Consider the following 19,464-nt stretch of genomic DNA (forward strand, 5'->3'; position numbering starts at 1 on the left):
GAACCTGTTTAAAAGATTGAAATTAAAGTGAGTCAAACCAGGATAAGAAAAGAGATGGAAGAAAAGAAAACATCTGTGTGGAAAAGAAAACATCTTCCACGCCAGACCCAGAGCCCCTGAAGCATCCAGGTTTGCAAAATCAGATTTTAACACCTTTTTATTTTTGCCAATCAATGAGTCAGAAGAGCTTCTGGAAGTATTATGGGCTTTTGATAAGTTTTGATCTCTTAAATGAAGCAGTCTTAAAATAATTATCTCTGGCCATTGGATATTTTCGTGTGTAATGACATGCTGATAATATTTCTTTTTCTGAGTTGACAAATAGCAACTCAAGCATATTATCTTGACTGATATTTGTAGATAGAACAAAAACAAATTAAGTGTCTGTGGAGTGGAGGTGGGAGAAACTCTGGTTTCCACACTCAGGGGAAAAGAACCTCTCTGTGCTTTAGGAGCTACAGAAGTGCCCACTCTCTGTGCTTTGTCCCTCTTCTCACTGGTTCTGAGCACTCTGAGGTTGCTGGCAACAATGGCATATCAGTTATAACTAGTTTTGTTGCAGGGCCATTTGTTAGGAAATTCTATCTACTCTCTTTTGGTTCCCAAGCCCAATGGTGGATACAGTGAAGCTTGGCTCAATAAAATAAAATTGGAATTTTTTTCTAACAAAAATCACCTCCAGGCTAAACTTTCCATATTTATCACTGATTATTTTTTGCTTATGTGAAGCACACGTGGTAAAGAGTATGTTTCTCTGGTAGTCTATTAGATGCGAATTCAACTCACTTCCACAAAATATTTGGTGACCACAAGCTCAGAATGGGGCAAGGAGCTGGGGATACAAAAATGAATAAAATACACTCTCTGCTTATGGTCTGATGAGGGAACTAGCATTCAGGCAGTTAACCAAGGATGTGACAATGGCCTTGTGACCTTTTTCAGTGGCAGGGGTCATCCAGTTTCTAGCAACACCTATATTTGAGAAAAGGTCAAGTAAGAAGCTGACTTGAGGACCAAGAACTTTTTCAAAATAAGACTACTTATTGTTTGAGTTGTCTGCTGACAGATCCCTATTTTATTTTAATTTATTGCCTTTCCATAAATTGCTATGTTTTCAAGGATGATTTGATTATATATATTTGAGGGAAGTGGGTATAAAAAGTTACATTATCACTAAAACATCCTCATTTTAAACACGTGCATATATACTTATGCATTGTGAAATTTGTCTTATCTCTTTATTTTGCTTCTTAGGGTCACACTGTGCTCTTTGTTTTTTTGGTTGGATTATTTTTTTTTTTTGCATTATATTGAATAATGAATTACATCAATAGATTTCTAAGCATCAAGATATTTTTATAACCTAATACCACTAATCAAACTGTTGTATTTTTGTTTTCTAATATTTTATTTAGAATATTTGTATATCTAGGCTATCCTAGAGTAGATTTGGTATCAGAACCTCATAGAATGGATTTAGTGACTTGTACATATCTTATTTTGGGGTATGGATTAAATGACATAGTCATTGTTATTTATAGACATTTCTTGTTATATTATCCTGGGTGATTTCTTATTTGGGGGTTGATAGTCAACCTCCCCCTTTCAATATCTTCTATAAATAGTTGCTGTAATTGATTTTATAAAGCAAATTTCAATGGTCTATGTTTTCCTTAAAAATTATCCATTTCATTTAGCTTTAAAAGTTATTGATAATAAAATGAACATAGAATTTTATTAATAATATTTTATAGCCTCTGAATCAGTGGTTACGTCCTATTTTTTTGTTCTACTTTGTATTCTTTCTCTTTCTCTGAATCTCCATATCTCTCATTAGACTTATCAAAACTTCTCTCATTTTACAGTTTATTCAATCTTTTTTTTTTTCAAATAGATATGAGACCCCATGTAAGAACTGATATACTTTTAATGACAGTAAAAGTGGTTTTTGATACAATAGTGGTTTGGAATCCTGTCACATGAGCAGTTTATGTAAAGATAGAAAGCAATAGAAAAAATAATGGTCCTATTGGAACTGCTTCCTTAATGGTTCAGAGGAACAGTTTCCTTCTGCATAAAATGGATAGTAAAGTGTGCTGCCCACTGCACAGCATGGCTACAATCATCTGGTGAGATAATGTAGGTGAGAGTGTTTTGGAGACTAAGACGCAGGTACAAAAAAGGTCAAGAAATACGTCATGTTATTAAACTTATGTTGCTTTTAGGCTGTATGGAAAAAACAAACAACCCCTTTCATAATTTTCTTTAAAGTACTTTTTTATATCACAAAGTTCATATAGACTTTCCTCTTTGAAAACATTAGCAAGATTTGTCCTGATGAATTACTTTAGTTTCAGGGGAAAATATTTGCTCATCACCCTCCCCCCAACATAAAGAGTTCTCATTCTACTAAATTAGAAATGTGCACTAAAGACCCATTCAATAAAGGACACCGGAATGGAAATTAACTCAAGTCTGCTTTCAATTAATTTCAATTCCCCAAAGTGCAAAACTTTCCTTTTCTGTCACAGCAGTAATTGGAAAGTAATAGACAATCCTAGGCTTTTGTGGTCTTACGCCTGCACTGGTGTGTGGGGTATACATTCTAGGTCAGTCTGGGGGAGCGTCAGGAGATTTTCTGGTATTCTTTCTGCTTCTATTAACTTTATTAATGCTGCTAATCTTATTACTTGAGTTAATGTCATAAAAATCTGGCTATAACTTTTTAGATGAATGTTTCAATGTTCCTATATCTCTATTGTGATCATTTTAGAACCTTTTTTAAAGCAGCAGAAACCCATTTTAAAGGAAATTTCTTCCCCCAAAGTTATAGTATGTAAATTAGATGAGAACAGAGAGACTCTGCTTCAAGGGAAGGGAAGGGGGGCCCAAGACTCCACCAGCTTGGTGGCTTTCTCTTTTCTCCCAAGGCAGGCTTAAAAAACCCAAGGGCTTCAAAGTAGAGACTAAAAACTATTGTTCTATGTAATGATAAGACATGGTTTAGAGACAAACAGGCTTTTTCTAAAAACTTGTCAGTATTTTCTCAAGGGTCTGCCAAGGCCCAGATGGATGTTATTAGAGGCTAGCATCGCTATTTGGGCTTCCCTGATAGCTCAGTTGGTAAAGAATCTGCCTGCAATGCAGGAGACCCAGTTTGATTCCTGGGTTGGGAAGTTCCTCTGGAGGAGGGCATGGAGACCCACTCCAGTATTCTTGCCTGGAGAATCCACTCCAGTATTCTTGGGCTTCCCTGGTGGCTCAGACAGTAAAGAATCTGCCTACAATGCAGGAGACCTGGGTTCGATCCCTGAGTTGGGAAGATCCCCTGGAGGAGGGCATGGAAACACACTCCAGTATTCTTGACTGGAGAATCCCCATGGACAGAGGATCCTGGCAGGCTACAGTCCATGAGGTCGCAAAGAGTCGGACATGACTAAGCACAGCACAGCACAGGCAGTGATTCAAAGATTATGAAGGACAAAGTACAGAATTACTGGGCTTGGAGAGTGAGGGATGCCCACAGACAATGAAGCAGACTACAAGTAAGATCTCAAAGGAATTTCATAATGTTGTATAGCTCTTCCCAGAAAAAGTCATACTACTTTCCCACATAATACTGTTATTTTCCCTTTTAAGATGTACCTTTCAAAATATGTTACTCACTAATATGATCATACTCTTCAAACTAGCAATTTTCTTCTGTAAACCTAGCCTAAAAATGCCTTAAATAAGAGGGGAAAAAATCTATATTCTTTTTTATATTAACTATAATTTTCCATTAACTATACTGACAAATAGAAAATGATCCTAATATTCAAAAATTTGAAAAGGAAAAGACAACAGTGACATAATTCCTCAAACAACTATTTTTCAGTAATTAAATATAATGACTGCAAAACCATTTGGAGAAATCTAGGAATTGAATCCACCAGTTCTGAAGTCATGGAGACCTATTCCAATTCTGGCTCCCTCTGCCATATCTTATCCATGATTCTCAGTACATCATTACCTCATTTTCCCAAGCCTCAATATGCTCATCTGTAAAATGAAGATAATGATCCACACTGAACAGGATCAATGTGAGGATTCAATTAGATGTGACAATATAAAGAAAACATGAAGACGGTGCTATGACCACAGCAGCTGTTCAAAAAATGTAGATACTTATCCTCTATCAACAGATTTGTTAATAAACTTAAGGAAATACATGACGTCCTAAGAAAATATACATTATAAAATTAAGCTTAAAAGTTGAGTAGACCAATTACCTTTTAAGAAATTGAATTGGGTTTAAGGATGTGTCTATTTTTTTTAAAGGCATTAAGACCAAATGTTTTCATAGCTATGCTATACTATCTTTTGATGAGCAGACAATTCCAATTTAATTGAAACATTTCTAGATTATAGGACAAGATAAAAAACCTCTCTAATTCATTTTAAGAAGCTAGGATAACGTGAATGTCCCTTTGCCATAGAATAAAAAATAAAAAAGCAATAAATCTTCCACAGATCAAAATCACTCATGAATATAGACGCTGCTGCTAGGTCACTTCAGTCGTGTCCGACTCTGTGCGACCCCAGAGACGGCAGCCCACCAGGCTCCCCCGTCCCTGGGATTCTCCAGGCAAGAACACTGGAGTGGGTTGCCATTTCCTTCTCCAATGCATGAAAGTGGAAAGTGAAAGTGAAGTCTCTCAGTCGCGTCCAACTCTCAGCGACCCCATGGACTGCAGCCCACCTGGCTCCTCCATCCATGGATTGTCCAGGCCGGAGTACTGGAATGGGTTGCCATTGCCTTCTCTGAATATAGATGCAAAAATGTCTAAATATTAACAATTAGAATCCAGTAGAGTGTCAATAAAACTATCTCCTATGACCAAGCAAATATTCTAGGAATGTGAGGATGATTCAACATCAGAGAATCAGTATAATTTATTATGACAAAGGAGAAAAAGGCAAGTCTATCAGTAGCTGCTAAAAGATGGATAAAATACAGTAGCTATTCCTTTTAAGAAATTTTGGTAAAATAAGGCTAAATTTACTTAAATATGATATACATTATTTACCAAAGGTAGAAAATATGATTCTAAAGTCATTTACATTGAAATAAGAAGATGGATAATAGTATCCACTGTCACTGTTATTAGTAAACATTATTCTAGAGGCTGTAGCAAATACAATCAACTGTGAAATAACCAGTATAAAATTTGAAAACAAGAATAAAAATCATCTAGAAATATTTATTTTAAAATCTTCTATAATTAATAAAGGAATTTAGTAAGATGGCTGAGAACAAAATAAATATTTAAAAAAGAGAGAGAATACAAACACCAGCTAGAGAGAATTGGAAATTGAAAAATGCCATTCACAGTAGCAATAAAAACTATACAATACTTAAGAATAAATGAGTCTTACTTATTAAACCCCTAAGTATATAAAAGCACCAGTATATACGGCTCTGTGTACTGAGATGTTTGTTGTAGCATTGTTTCAGTGACAAAATAATGGAAATAAAGGGAACACCCATCAATAAAGGAACAATTAAAACAGATTATTCCTACCATGGATGTTACTCAGTCACTAACAGTGATTTGTTAGATTTACACCAATTAACTCGGAAAGATTGCCATGATATATGAAGTGAGAGGGGATGATGCAGAGAGGAAGAGTATGAACCTACAATGACAACCCCCGCCTTATCTGTGTATTCTGTATATACATTTGAATGTGGCTCTATGGGGATGGAGAAAGGAATGAAGAATTTCAGCAGATTGTTAACACTGACTGAGTCTAAGGAGGGACACTTGTACCTCTACACAAATAACCACAATAAAAACAACTTGAATAATAAAGGTCCAATTTGTAAAAGAAAGAAAAATGCTTAATATAGGTAAAAAAGTAGATATAAAATTATAGGCTCCATTAACAATCAGGTAAAATATTCAAGGGAAAAGTGATTGACTAGCAATAAAATCAAGTGATCAAAAAGTAGAGACATCAGAGTTGTTTTTTTTCCCTCAATATTTACTAATTTTTTTATAATGTGGTTTGGTTGCTTTCATAATTAAATAAATAAAATTTCTAATTTATTTTCTAGTGACCACATACCTTATCTTACTTCTTGAAATCAGTAACTATTTGTACATTTGTGAACTTGATGTCTTACCTCTGAAAATGCATAAATTTACATTTTACCTATGACAGATGGCAGTTTGGGGGTTTGCTTTTAATTAGCGGCAGATTAGATCAATAAATCTTCTGGAATTAATTATCCATAAAAAATCCCATTAAAATGTGGCTTCACATATTTTAATACTTTTTCCCCCAAATAGTAACAGAAATCACTTCTAACAATTATTTTCAAAGCTGTGTGGTTTTGAGCAGATGACTTATCTTCCCCTCTCCACGCCTCGGTTGCTTCTCCAATAAATGAGGAAGTTGAATCAAGTAATTTTCTCAGTGTCTTTTGTCTCTAACTTTCTGTGATTTAATTATATTCATCATGGAATTCATTAAATATCAAATGATTATTTGCTAAGGAGCAGAAACTTTTCATCTTAGTAATGTTTATATCAGCTATGAAAGAGATTCAGATAGCTAGGGAAGATGCCTTACGTTGACATAATTTCCATGCTCACATGAAAAATGTACAAGATTCCAAATAGCATATGGCCTTCACTTTGGGCCTTTCTTTAGATCCCTCATTTATAATTGTGCAGCTATTGACCAATGCTTTTTCATCCATATGTGCCTTCCAGACTCTGTCAATTTATCATTTTGGTTCACAGACCTCAATATATGCATGAAACACTAATTTCTAGTTTGAGGTATAAATTATATAGGATAAAAGGCACTCAGTCAAAATACACGTTTTGATGAGTTTTGACAAATTTATGCATCTGGATAACCACTACCACAATTAAGCAATAGAATATTTTTATCAACCTAAAAAGTTCCCTGTGCTTCTTCCCAGTTAAACTCCCACCTCCTGCCCTAGGTAAACACTGATCTGCATTTTATCACCAGAAATTAGACGTGTCTTTTCTAGAGCAATGAACAAAGTTATAACTTATGCTTTCTCAATCTTGGAGAGTGTTAATATATTTTTATTATTTCAATTACATTTCTTAATTGCAAAGCAATAGGAAACAACTGGCTGATTTACGCAGCAAAGGACATTGTTAAAAGGATATGGACAGCTCATAAAATCTCTGGGAGACTGGAGAACCAGGTTTGGGATTATGCATCCAGCAGCAATGCCCCAAATCATATAGCAGAGCTGTTCTGGTGAGGAAAGCAGCAGCTGGAGTTACCTCAGCTGTCTATACCAGATCATGGTCACCACTACCACCCTTGTTGCTGCTGCTGCTGCTTGTCTTAAGAATCATTTCTATTTCTAAGAAAGTAGAAAGTATATCAAGTATATCTGCCTTAGAAAATCCTTCTGCAACTGCTAGCACCAATTGAGGTGGGTGTATCAAAATGTTACCACATGTCCATCATGCCTTAGCTGCAAGGAAGGCTAGGAGAACCTGGCACTTTCAGCCTCCACATAAGGGGAGGCCTCTGATCAAGCTGCATAAGATTGGGGAATTCCCCCATCATTGAAAAGGGTTAAAATTCTAGATGGGATAAAAAGAGCGCCAGTGTCCACAATACTATTTTTACTTGTTAGATTGCATTCTGAACCAGCAGTTTCATGTCAAAAGATCACAACAGCCAGGCCACATTTGAGTAGCATCTCCTGGTGTAAAGAAGTCTACAGATGGTGAAAGTGGGGACAAGGCCATCACAGAACTTACTGTTTAATGAAATAGAAACAGATATATTAGCCTTCATGCTTGCTCAAATTAATTTCCCCAAACTATACCCTGCTAATAAAATTAATGGGTTTAAGTTAATTGGTTTGATCCCCCACAGAATTCAGTATATTAAAAACTACCATAATTTTAAGTAATGAAATTCATACTTGTTGACAAAATATTTACCTTTGAGTTTTAAGCTAAATATGTGCTCAACTTAATATTTTCACTCTTCTGAAGCTGCACATAACACCTGTTGCTTCTGTGTTTGTTTCAATTTTTTAAAGTTAGCGCATAAAGTAAGTCCAGTCACTTCACCTGTTCCCTTACTCTTGATTTCAACTGACAGGTCTGGGGACGAGGGGATGGCCTGATCCAGGGACGATGAAGATGCAGTGTTGAATAAGCTGGAGGAGAGAGAAGCAACAGGCACCATGGAAAAGACCAAAACCAAGCAAGGTTAGATTTTTCCTATGTCTTGCTTAAGGCTCAGGATTTAAGAAATACAGGTTGTAGGCTTGTCTTGCCCTGATCTCGCAACATGAATAAGATATTAACTTGACTATTCTTATTTCATTATCATAACAGAATGACCCGGAAGAGCACAGACGTGGTACTGGGGAAACGGGAAATGCTACATGTATCTGTAATTTGAGTAGTTTCTTACTTTTCTTAGCAATAATTTTAGGACTGCCTCAGAATGACCTCCTGAAAAGGGTCAAGATATATATTGAACTAACAGACATCCAACGCCTTCTAGGCTGACCTAGAAACATGAGGGCTTTCTCTTTTAAATTTTACCACACAGAATCAACCATATAAAGGTAGGGTCTGTTATCATCTTCAATTGATAGGTAAAGAAACAGTCATAGAGAAGTGAGGCTATAGCTACAAAATGTCAGAGTTTGATCTGGGAATCTGGTCTCTGTCCCTAGGTTCTGGTTCTTGCCATTATACCAGGCTGTTGGGACATAGCACGAAATAGGTTAAGTAAATCAATCCACTCAAGCTCATGAGGGGGATTTTAGTAATCTCAAACCATCTGGATTTCATAGAGACTGCCCTTGGTGTGTAGAAGCTCTGAGCTGAGGTTATATATTATTTATAAACTTAAAATACTGAGGCTGGTTCCTCTAAGGAAGGGTTTCCTGTACCTGAATGTCCTAGGAGAACAATGTACACACCTATACATCCAAATATTTGCAGCTGGGGATTTTATCTATAAACTGCTTGATTCATACAATGTGATACAAAGGAGATGTGGCTAAAATGGATAAGCAAAGGGGTGCTTATGAGGTGTACATTTTATGCAATTTACCTCGTCCTCAGGGCTGAGGTTCTGACAGGTACATTCTAGGCTAATCTTTTTCCTCCCTAGTGCAAATGGTTTTCATAACCTACTACTTTCTTTGTGTTTGACCTGTCTCTAGTGTTGAGAATACTGTTTTCTTTCTGCCTGCATCCTTCCGAGACCCTTTGTATTGAAATTTCCTTCCATCAACCTTCTTGCCCAGCAGGACAGCAAAATTCCTTTAGCTGATCTGGGCATGACAGAGGGCAGAGCTCTGAAGTTTAGCAAGGATCAGAGGCAGGAGAAGTAAAGAATATTTTACACAGGCCTCCTGAGAACAATAGAGTGACCACTGGATAAATGACTTCCTGACTGGAACTAGCCCCTCAGATAGACTTCACTCAGCCCCAAGAATAAGACAGACCCTTTTTTTTTTGGCCTTGCCATGTGGCTTGTGGGATCTTAGTTCCTTGACCAGGGATCAAACTTGTGTCCCCTGCAATGGAAGCTCAGAGTCTTCACCACTGGACTGCCAGGGAAGTCTAAAAGAGACCCTTCATGGGCATTCCCTTCTGGCTAATGAATGATCATTTATCATTCAGTTTGATTGAGAAACTTCCCCTCCTTGGTAGCGGATGATTTTCTACTATAAGAGATATATCAGGTAGACATGGTTTGATCATTAGAATGTAATATAAAATAACCTATGCCAATTGATCTTCTGTTTCTGATGAATCATTGGCTTACCACACAAGTACAGATTTAGTATCCTGTAAGTCCCCTCGTTCCCTGCATGTCTGAAGAGAATAGGGACAGAATGAATTGTGTTTAACTGAGCTCTTTTCCCTACAGGAGATAATGAACATAAGCCAATGAATAATCCTTCTGCACAGATTTACCAGGTAAAATAGATTGTTTTAAACTCTTTTACGTATCACAATGACTGTCCTTTATGTACCCATTGTTTTTAGCACTCACAAAAGCTTCTACATGTATCATTGCGTTTGCTCACTTAAGACTGTGAGATAAGCAGGGTCAAGAGTACCACTCACACTGTACTTTGGTGAAAACTGATGACTGAAGGACAGCTTACCCAGTTTATAAAATACAGCACCACCACTCCCACATCAACGATGCTTTTCTTTCTGTTGTCGCCATCATTCTGGCCATTACCCTGTGTAATAACATTTCCATCAGAAGGAGAGAGCAAGATCTGCTTTTTTTAGTCTCTTATCTTAGTGGGGAGAGTTGAGAATAAAAGGGGGTTAACACTGCAAATGTTCGTATATGATAACAGAAAAAAAGTTAAGCTCTTTTCAAACAATGGGAATAATTTGATTTATGAGGGAGACAAATGTTCTGCTAACTTTTATGTAATATGTTTGCAATGACAGTCACTTTGGCTCTCTACATAGTATTTCTTTGGTTTCTATCTACCAACTGTAATTTAAAGTAAATTTTTTTCCTTAAAAATCATACAGTTCATTCTGACATAATATGTAACGTGAAAACAGCTTGGGCTAGGGAAACCCATGCTACTCTCTAGACTTGAGGCATTGTTATTTGGAATACTTGAGAAGGAAGAAAGAACTGACAGGGTTAGGTGGGGGTTGGGAGAAAGGGTGATTTCAAAGTTGGCTCTTAAGGTTTTAAGCCCTGGTATACCAGACCACCTTACCTGTCTCCTGAGAAATCTGTATGCAGGGCAAGAAGCAACATTTAGAATCAGACATGGAACAATGAACTGGTTCAAAATTGGGGAAGGAGTACATCAAGGCTGTTTATTGTCACCCTGCTTATTTAACTTATATGTAGAGTACATCATGCAAAATGCTAGTCTGGATGACTCACAGATGGAATCAAGATTGCCAGGAGAAATATCAACAACCTCAGATATGTAGATGATACCACTCTAATGGTAGAAAGCGAAGAGGAACTAAAGAGCCTCTTGGTGCAGGTGAAAGAGGAGAATGAAAAAGCTGGCTTAAAACACAACATTAAAAAAACAAAGATCATGGCATCTGGTCCCGTCATTTCATGGCAAATAGATGGGGGAAAAGTGGAAACAGAGACAGATTTTATTTTCTTGGCTCCAAAATCACTGAGGATGGTGACTGCAAACATGAAATTAAAAGATGCTTGCCCCTTGGAAGAGAAGCTATGACAAACTCAGCATATTAAAAAGCAGAGACGTGGCTTTGCCAACAAAGGTCTGTATAGTCAAAGTTATGATTTTTCCCGTAGTCATGTACACATGTGATAGTTAGACCATAAAGAAAGTTGAGCACCAAAGAATCAATACTTTCAAATTGTGGTGCTGGAGAAGACTCTTGAGAGTCCTTTGGACAGCAAGGAGCTATAAAGGAAATCAACCCTGAATATTCACTGGAAGGACTGATGCTGAAGCTGTAATACTTTGGCCACCTGCTACAAACAGCTGACTCATTGGAAAAGATTCTGATGCTGGGAAAGACTGAGGGCAGGAGGAGAAGGGGGATGGCATCATGACTCAATGGTCATGAGTTTGAGTAAACTCCAGGAAATGATGAAGGACGGAGAAGCCTGGTGTGCCGCAGTCCTTGGGGTCGCAAAGAATCGGACATGACTTAGCGACTCAACAACAACAACTAGGAAAAGGGGGCTTCCATGGTGGCTCAGTGGTAAAGAATCTGCCTGCCAATGCAGAAGACGCAGGTTCTATCTCTGGGTCAGGAAGATCCCCTGGAGAAAGAAATGGCAACCCACTCCAGTATTCTTGCATGGGAAATCCCACGGACAGAGGAGTCTGGTGGGCTATTGTCCATGGGGTCGCAAAAGAGTCGGACATGACTGAGGGATGAAACAACAACTATGAAAAAGAGTGGTCTCCCAAATAGAGATACAGGAATCCAGAGGAGCAGGTGGTTTGGGGAAATGTAATTTAAATTTATTTACTTTGAGTAACAATAAAATGAAAATAACTAGTTCCCAAAAATATCATGTAAGAGATCACTGCTGAGGACCCAATTAGGGCAAACCAGCACAAGATTATGAAAACATTGTAATCACGTTGCTCTTAGAACCAGACCAGCAAAGAGAGAGGTTGAAGAAAAGAGCCTCATTTCAACTCAATGCATATTTATCGAGCAGTTACTATGTGCAAAGTCTGTTTGGCCTAATGGAAGATGAAACAGATATTCTTACTGAGTTTTAAGTGTCCTGAAAAACATACAATAAATACAAGATAGGCTGTTTGGAAGAATTTCAACAGAGGTATTGATAAAATTCTGTGGAAAATGAAAAAGGGATGAATTAATTTTAACTGAAGGATTTGGATCAGGCCTATAAGAACAAGTTAATCATTTGGTAAGTGGATGTGAGGAAGGGTAATTTTAGGCAGAGGGACTAGCCTGAACAATGGTCTGGAAACAGGAAGTGAATCTTCCTTCAGTGCTGATCTCATGTTTCACTTGTCTGTCCAAGACCTCCGCGCCCACCTCCCCTCTGTTAACACCTGACCTGTGTATGGCATTTGAATGAGTGTGACTATCTCTTTAAACTCAGGTATGACTTAAAGTCTATTACAGATTTTATGTAGGTCACTCCCTGAATGTTGGCTAAATATAGCTGCAGTGGGGATGGCCTCATTCTCTTATTGTATACATCCAAGTACATCTGTTCACGGACGAACAAATGAAGCAGTGGAAGTGAACTTGCTCCATGTGACCTCTGTGATGCTGTGATTATAACCCCGTCCTTGTGTTAAAAGAATGTCTCCTCAGTCCCAGTCTGTTTACTCCAAGTGACATTTAACCAAAAGAAGATGAAGGAGGAGAAATAAAGAAGAGGACAAGGAAGGAGGGATACAGGGAGAGATTAACTAGAATAGATACAATCTATACTTAAAAGGGAGAGCAAAATATGAAAGGTGAAGGAAAATGTGACATTTCAGACATTTTCTATCTCCTTATTTTCTCAACAGATCTCCCAATCCCTACCTAACATTATAGTAAATATTAACTTGTTTATTATTTTTCAATTGTCTGTCTGCTTCTCTAGAATGTAAGCTCCAAGGGCAGGGATTAGTACATTTTGCTCTTTGTTATACTCTCAGAACAAAGTATAGTGCCTGGAATATAATACATATTCAATAAAAGTTGAATGAATGAATGGATATCGTGAGATGTGTATATTGCTTTAAGCCAAAGGGTCTGATGTAGTTATTTTAGTTTGGTGCTAAATGGTGTTTGGAAAACTGTCTGGTTCTTTGCAAAAAAAGAAAAGATCTTTGCTTCATACTCTAATCAAAATTAACTCAAAAGTGAATTAAAGGATTAAATATTTTTAGAAACCATAGAATTAGTGAATATTTATTTTGTCTCTGGATGTCTTTTTAAGAAAAAAAACACTGGAAAATATCTTTTGAAGAAAAAAAAAGCACTGGAAAAAAATCACAAAGGGAAAGGTTAGTGAGTACATCACATCCCAATTAAAAATTTTCCCAATGTAAAAATATTTTCAATAAATTCAAAGATAAATAACAAAAACTGGAAAATTTCCTACAAAAATATTACAGAGCTTTAATGATATATAAATAGTTCATAGAATCAATAAAAAGGAAAATTCTGAAACCCTGATAGAATATGGGTGAAGAACACAAACAGTTTACCAAAACAGAATTGCAGATGGCTAATAAATAGAAGAAAAGTTTGAAGCTCAAAGAAACAATGATTAAAACAAGGAGTATTATTTTTTGACTAATTTAATTCAAATGCAGTAAAAGTGTTAAAATGTTCGTACCCCTAATTGGCTTCCTGTTCTTTGGATGAATGTAACCTGTTTGCTAAGAATATGGTTCAGTTCAGTTCAGTCACTCTGTCGTATCCAACTCTTTGTGACCCCATGAATCACAGCACACCAGGCCTCCCTGTCCATCACCAACTCCTGGAGTTCACTCAAACTCATGTCCATCGAGTCGGTGATGCCATTTCAGCCATCTCATCCTCTGTCGTCCCCTTCTCCTCCTGCCCCCAATCCCTCCCAGCATCAGAGTCTTTTCCAATGAGTCAACTCTTCTCATGAGGTGGCCAAAGTACTGGAGTTTCAGCTTTAGCATCAGTCCTTCCAATGAACACCCAGGACTGATCTCCATCTGAGCCACAGTCAGCTCCTGGTCTTGTACTGTGACCTAAATCAGGTCACAGAAGTCAACAGTAGAATGAGCACTATAATCTCCCAGGTCACTCCAGGTAGAATTACTGTGGACCAGGTGAATCAGTAGACACAATGACTGATCCTTAGCTTAATACACTCCCTTTTATTTGAATCCAAATCTATCCCTCTCCTTTTTGTCCATTGTCCATTGTCCATAACCCTCTCAAAGTCCACCCCAATCTCTTTTCCAGAGTCACACTGTGTTGATTTAGCCTTGATTACTTCATTTGGAATATATATTTTAAAATTATGATTTCATTAACATGAGAAGTGAGGGTTGAGCATCCCCCAGTTAAGGCAACAGATGTGGTAACAGCACAATTTAGTTTTAGTGCAACCCTTACACTAATAACTTGAACTTCAGCCATGTTTTTGGCTCATGTGTAGCCTTAGGAATGTAGACACTTTAACCATTTATATTACTTATGTTTCATATGTCTTATCTAAGACATGATTTTCCAAATACACTAATTTAGGACATTGCATGTCATACAGTATGTTTCCAAGAATATATACAACCATATTATTATAACTTTTCAAGCCTTCTGGTCAAATATATGTTGTATAATTATTAATTAATTGAATATATTCCAATATGGTATATTTTCCTTTGGGTCAATACTACCTAACATCCTTTGACTCAGTAATTTCATATTTAAGAATTATCCAAAGAAAATAACTGAAATATATACAAAGCTTTCAGTAAAAAGCATTATATTTCAATGCATTATCATATATTGAAAAATCATAAATAACAAATTTATAACAAGGGTGAATGAGTAGGTAAACTCTGACACACTTGTAGTTTGGAATATCATATAGCCATTAAAATGTACACTTAGACAAACATGTGAAGGCTGAGGGGAAGGGCTTATAAGAATGTTATGCAAAAGGAAAGAAAATGGAGGACAGAATCAAAATGTATCTTTTATGTGATTTCAACACTACAAATATGCATGCGTGTGTGCTCAGTCGTGTCTGACTCTTTGAGACATGATGGACCATAGCCCGCCAGACTCCTCTGTCCATGGAATTTTCCAAGGATACTGGAGTGGGTTGCCATTTCCTACTCCAAGGTATCTTCCCGACCTAGGGATCAAACCCGCTTCTCTTACATCTCCTGCACTGGCAGGTGAATTCTTTACCACCCTGCCACCTAGGAAGCCAAAGCCAATGCTATTAATACTTGCATTTATATTCATAGCACGAAACAGAAGGAAATATACCAAAATGTTACTGGTTATATTAAAGTAATGCGATTTTGGGTGACTCCTTTTTTCCTTTTTCTCTGTAATAAAAATATTAATAATTTAAGAAAATGGGTTATATGCCCAAAGAAACTCTAACTGGAAAACTATGGGAACCAGTCCTACAGTAATAGGTTTCATCATCAAAATTTCCATTGAATGTTTTCTAGGATTTGTAAGCCCTGTTTAAGCCTCAGTCTCTTTTTACCATTGAGGCATGTTCTTCTAACTCCAGAGAAGCTATCTCTGCTAGACCTGTGTTGCATCCAGGGATAGATAAGATAAATTCCCACCACAGGCTTCCTATCAGCCTCAGTGTTGCCTGGTAAGAATGACTTTAAGGATCAATTTCTGCAGGGAGTGTAGAGAAGATTTGGGAAATTTACTCTTGACTGTTCAAATGACTCATTTTGTGTTTTAAATCACTGCATTAAATTAATTGCAATGGGTTAATCCATTGCATTGGATTAACAGAGGCTAAAAATTAGGGAGTGGCAGCTGGCAGAAAGACCCCATTTCTTCTGTAGCAACCCTGATTTAGGGGGAAGCCAAAGCAATTACCCTGGCATTCTTGCCATTATGGGCTACTTCAAAATACCTGAGCTTTTGCTCCTGTAGAGCTTTTAGTCAGGTGTCACAGGAATTTGGCATACCTTGTGGAGATTTCTCAAATCTTGATATTTAAAACTTTGCAGAGTTCTCAAAGCACAGGCCCATTCCCTACTTTTCTGACCTTAATAATGAGACAGAAGGGAAGGAGAAGTCTGTGTAAAAGACAAGTTGGAATAACTTGCTTAATTTATGAAAATTTAGTTTAAGGTATCTTTGGTGAAAAAAAAAATTGGTAGACAATGACTAAAATTCATCTTGAGAAGAGTTAAGAGCCAAGAAAATAAAGGAAATTGAGAAACAGAAATTCATTTAAGAGCAGGAAATAGGAAGAATTCGGACTCCCCTCCCCTATTTCTTTGAGCCTAAGAAGCCCTCTGTGGTACCGTAGGCTTCCAAGTACAAGAGTTCCCTGAACCTGCCTCCGGTGGGAGCCCGCCTCCAGCGGCAGGATGGAGGGATCATAACCTCTCTAGAGCAGCTTCACGAAAAAATCAACGAGATGAGGAACGTGTTCAACTCGCTGGAGAACAAGGTAGACACCCATTTCTAATCCTGGGGGTGGGCTGTGGGCTGTTAAACAAGAAAGCTGGAGACAGAGCCGAGCAAATAAGTCCATGTCTTCAGAATATTTTTTTTTACTTACAAAGGAATGGCCAGTTGGTACCAGAAAACCAGTCTACAGTAGCTAAAGGTTTTCAGAATCTCCCAAGCAACTTAAAAGTGACCTGTAGTCTCAGGTGTGTGATTGTACTCACTATGTATGGCATCCCCCCGCCTGATCAGTGGTTGTGAAGCTGTTTATAAAGCAGTAGTGTTACTTCAGTGGCAGGTATAGAAGGAGCTCACAGTAACATATGGAAAGAAAATGGGTGCTCCTAGCTCAAAATGGTTTCAGAATTTTCAAAGTCCCTATATAACCTGGCTGTTAGTGAAATGTATTGATAGCTCTTAATATTTGAGAACTGGGGTTCTACAGGTGAAGAGAATCCTGCTGCTTCCTTTTGCCTCCTGGGCGAAACGCCACACATCCACCTAGGGGAGTAGTGGAAATGAAACCTATTTCTGTTGGAAAGTGGTTCCCTTTTTTTTTTCCAAGCAGGAAACATGAGTGAATGTTAGGTTTCCTTCCTTCAATTTTGAAACGTGCCTACGTTTTGCTTTGATATCACAGGCCATTGACTTCATTTTGCTCAAGATGAAATTGTATAATGAAAATTACCAAATCAAATGTAGTTGATCTGGTGATTTAACCTAACATGACAACTGAATTAGGACATGTGCTGAAACCCATCACAGACATATCAAAATTAAAAATGACTGGAATGAAATACAGACTGCTCATGTTGTTTCCCAATCTTTCAGCTCCAAACACCTGAGATGTCATGCTTCTTTTTCCTCGGAATGATCTCCTTGATTCCTCTTATTTCCCCCTCCTCCAAGCCCTCTGTGAAGCACTGAGACCCACAAGCCCTATATTTTGAAAATATGGTACAGAAGAGTAATTCATTTTATACTTTGAGATGTCACACAAGTTGGAACCATTTGGAAAGGGTTTTTTAGGCTCCTAAAAAGTTCTCTTTTAAAAAGTAATCTGGAGTAAGCATTTCTATACTTAGCAGAATGTAAGATCATAAAAATCATGTAAGTAATGTTATTATTACCTTATTGTTATTATCTTAACCTTTTATTTGTTGAAAATGCTTTTTTCATTGACTCAATAAATAAAACTGAACTTTAGAAGTGCTCCATTTTCTCCACATTTCTGTTTGTGCTTAGCTTTCTGATTTGCCACTTCAAGGGGGAAAAGCATTAAAATTTCTTGAATACTTTTTACATATCAAGCATACACTGTGGTAGGTACCTTACCTACTTTTATTCATTTAATTCTCAAGATAGTCCTGTGAAATATTATCCTAGCTGTATTATGGATGAGGAAATTGCTACAAAGAGGCTAACCAACTTGCCTGAGGTTTTAGTACTTGTAGGAGAGTTGCTAGGATTTATACCCTACCTGACTCCAAAATTGACACCCTTTTCATGGTTGGAAGTTGACAATAAAATTCCAAGTGTGCATTCCTACATGACCAGGCTTGATGGCTGAAGATGATTCTTGTTACTATCAATGTGCTGAGTTTCTACCATTGTAGGTTTTCCTGCCCCTGGAAACACCATAATCTCCTTTTTCATGATATCATCCAAGAATATTAAAAAAAACTTCTTCCCTTTCAAAGAAATATTCAGATATGCTTAATTATTACTCTTTTTATCATTACTTTTTTTAAGGGAAAAAATAACTGAATTTCTTCAACATCCTTTCTTGCATGGAATTCAAAGAATTACTGATCAACACTGTCTTTCACATGCATAGCTTGCTTTTAAAGTAAATCTCTTTTTAATCAAAGGTGTTTGAATAAATAGTAAGTTGCAGGAACACTTGCAAACAATAAATTGGTTGCTTTTTTATCACTATCAAGCTTCAGCATGAGTGATATAAAGAAGACCCACTTTTCCCTAGACAAGTGGGGCCAAGGTGCCAAAAGTTGTGTACACAATAGTCTTCTAGTAAATGAGTTTTGTACATGTTCAAGAGCCTGGTTTTGCAAACAAAAGAAACATCCAAGGGATCAGAGATACCATTCATAATAATTTATAACAAATTGAATTCACTCTTTGTGTATTATTTAGTTGCAGGCTCTAGCCTCTGAACTCAAAACTGGCTTCACAGAAGCAATGCAAGAACTGTCAAGAATTCAACATGGAGAATATGCTTTGGAAGAGAAGGTTAAGAGCTGCAGATGTTCCATGGAAGAGAAAGTTACTGAGATGAAGAATTCATTGAACTATTTTAAGGTAGGTCCTTCTTCTATTTCCCTCCTAGAGATTTCTGGTCATCTTAACAGAAGTAAAAAAAACAAAACAAACAAAAAAAAAAAACAAAAAAACTTGCCTTTTTGCCTAGCAACCAAATACAAGAATTTTCCTCTGGCCCATTCACTAACTTTCATGGGAAAAGATCATGTTTTACTTGGTTGGATCTCTATGTTAAAATTAGAAGCTACAATAGAAGTAAAGTTTTCATCTCTCATTCATTCATTTAATATGTATTAAAAGTTTTCTGTGTACTAGATATTATGTTATATACTTTAACTTCATATACCAGATTAAATACATATCAATTCTTATTTTTTAGGAAGAGCTGAGCAATGCCATGTCAATGATCCAGGCCATCACTTCCAAACAAGAAGAAATGCAACAGAAAATTGAACAGCTTCAACAGGAGAAGCGAAGAGAATCTCGAAAAGTTAAAGCCAAGTGA

The 19,464-nt window shown here is 37.0% G+C and overlaps 1 protein-coding gene across 5 annotated transcripts in view; it reads left to right on the top strand.

Annotated features, from left to right (window-relative positions):
• The window catches only part of ARHGEF33 (Rho guanine nucleotide exchange factor 33), a 75,814-nt gene that overhangs the window by 16,011 nt on the left and 40,339 nt on the right, over nt 1-19,464 (top strand). For all 5 annotated transcript variants that reach the window (XM_025260897.2, XM_025260901.2, XM_025260903.2 and 2 more), the window contains exons 3-6: nt 8,155-8,264; nt 9,949-9,998; nt 18,834-18,998; nt 19,339-19,460. In XM_025260897.2, coding sequence (XP_025116682.1) covers nt 8,240-8,264; nt 9,949-9,998; nt 18,834-18,998; nt 19,339-19,460 — 362 coding nt within the window. In that variant the 5' untranslated portion in view covers nt 8,155-8,239. The remainder of the gene's footprint in view (nt 1-8,154; nt 8,265-9,948; nt 9,999-18,833; nt 18,999-19,338; nt 19,461-19,464) is intronic.

This window comes from Bubalus bubalis, chromosome 12 (genome assembly GCF_019923935.1).
Source record: "Bubalus bubalis isolate 160015118507 breed Murrah chromosome 12, NDDB_SH_1, whole genome shotgun sequence".
NCBI classification, from domain to species: domain Eukaryota; kingdom Metazoa; phylum Chordata; class Mammalia; order Artiodactyla; family Bovidae; genus Bubalus; species Bubalus bubalis.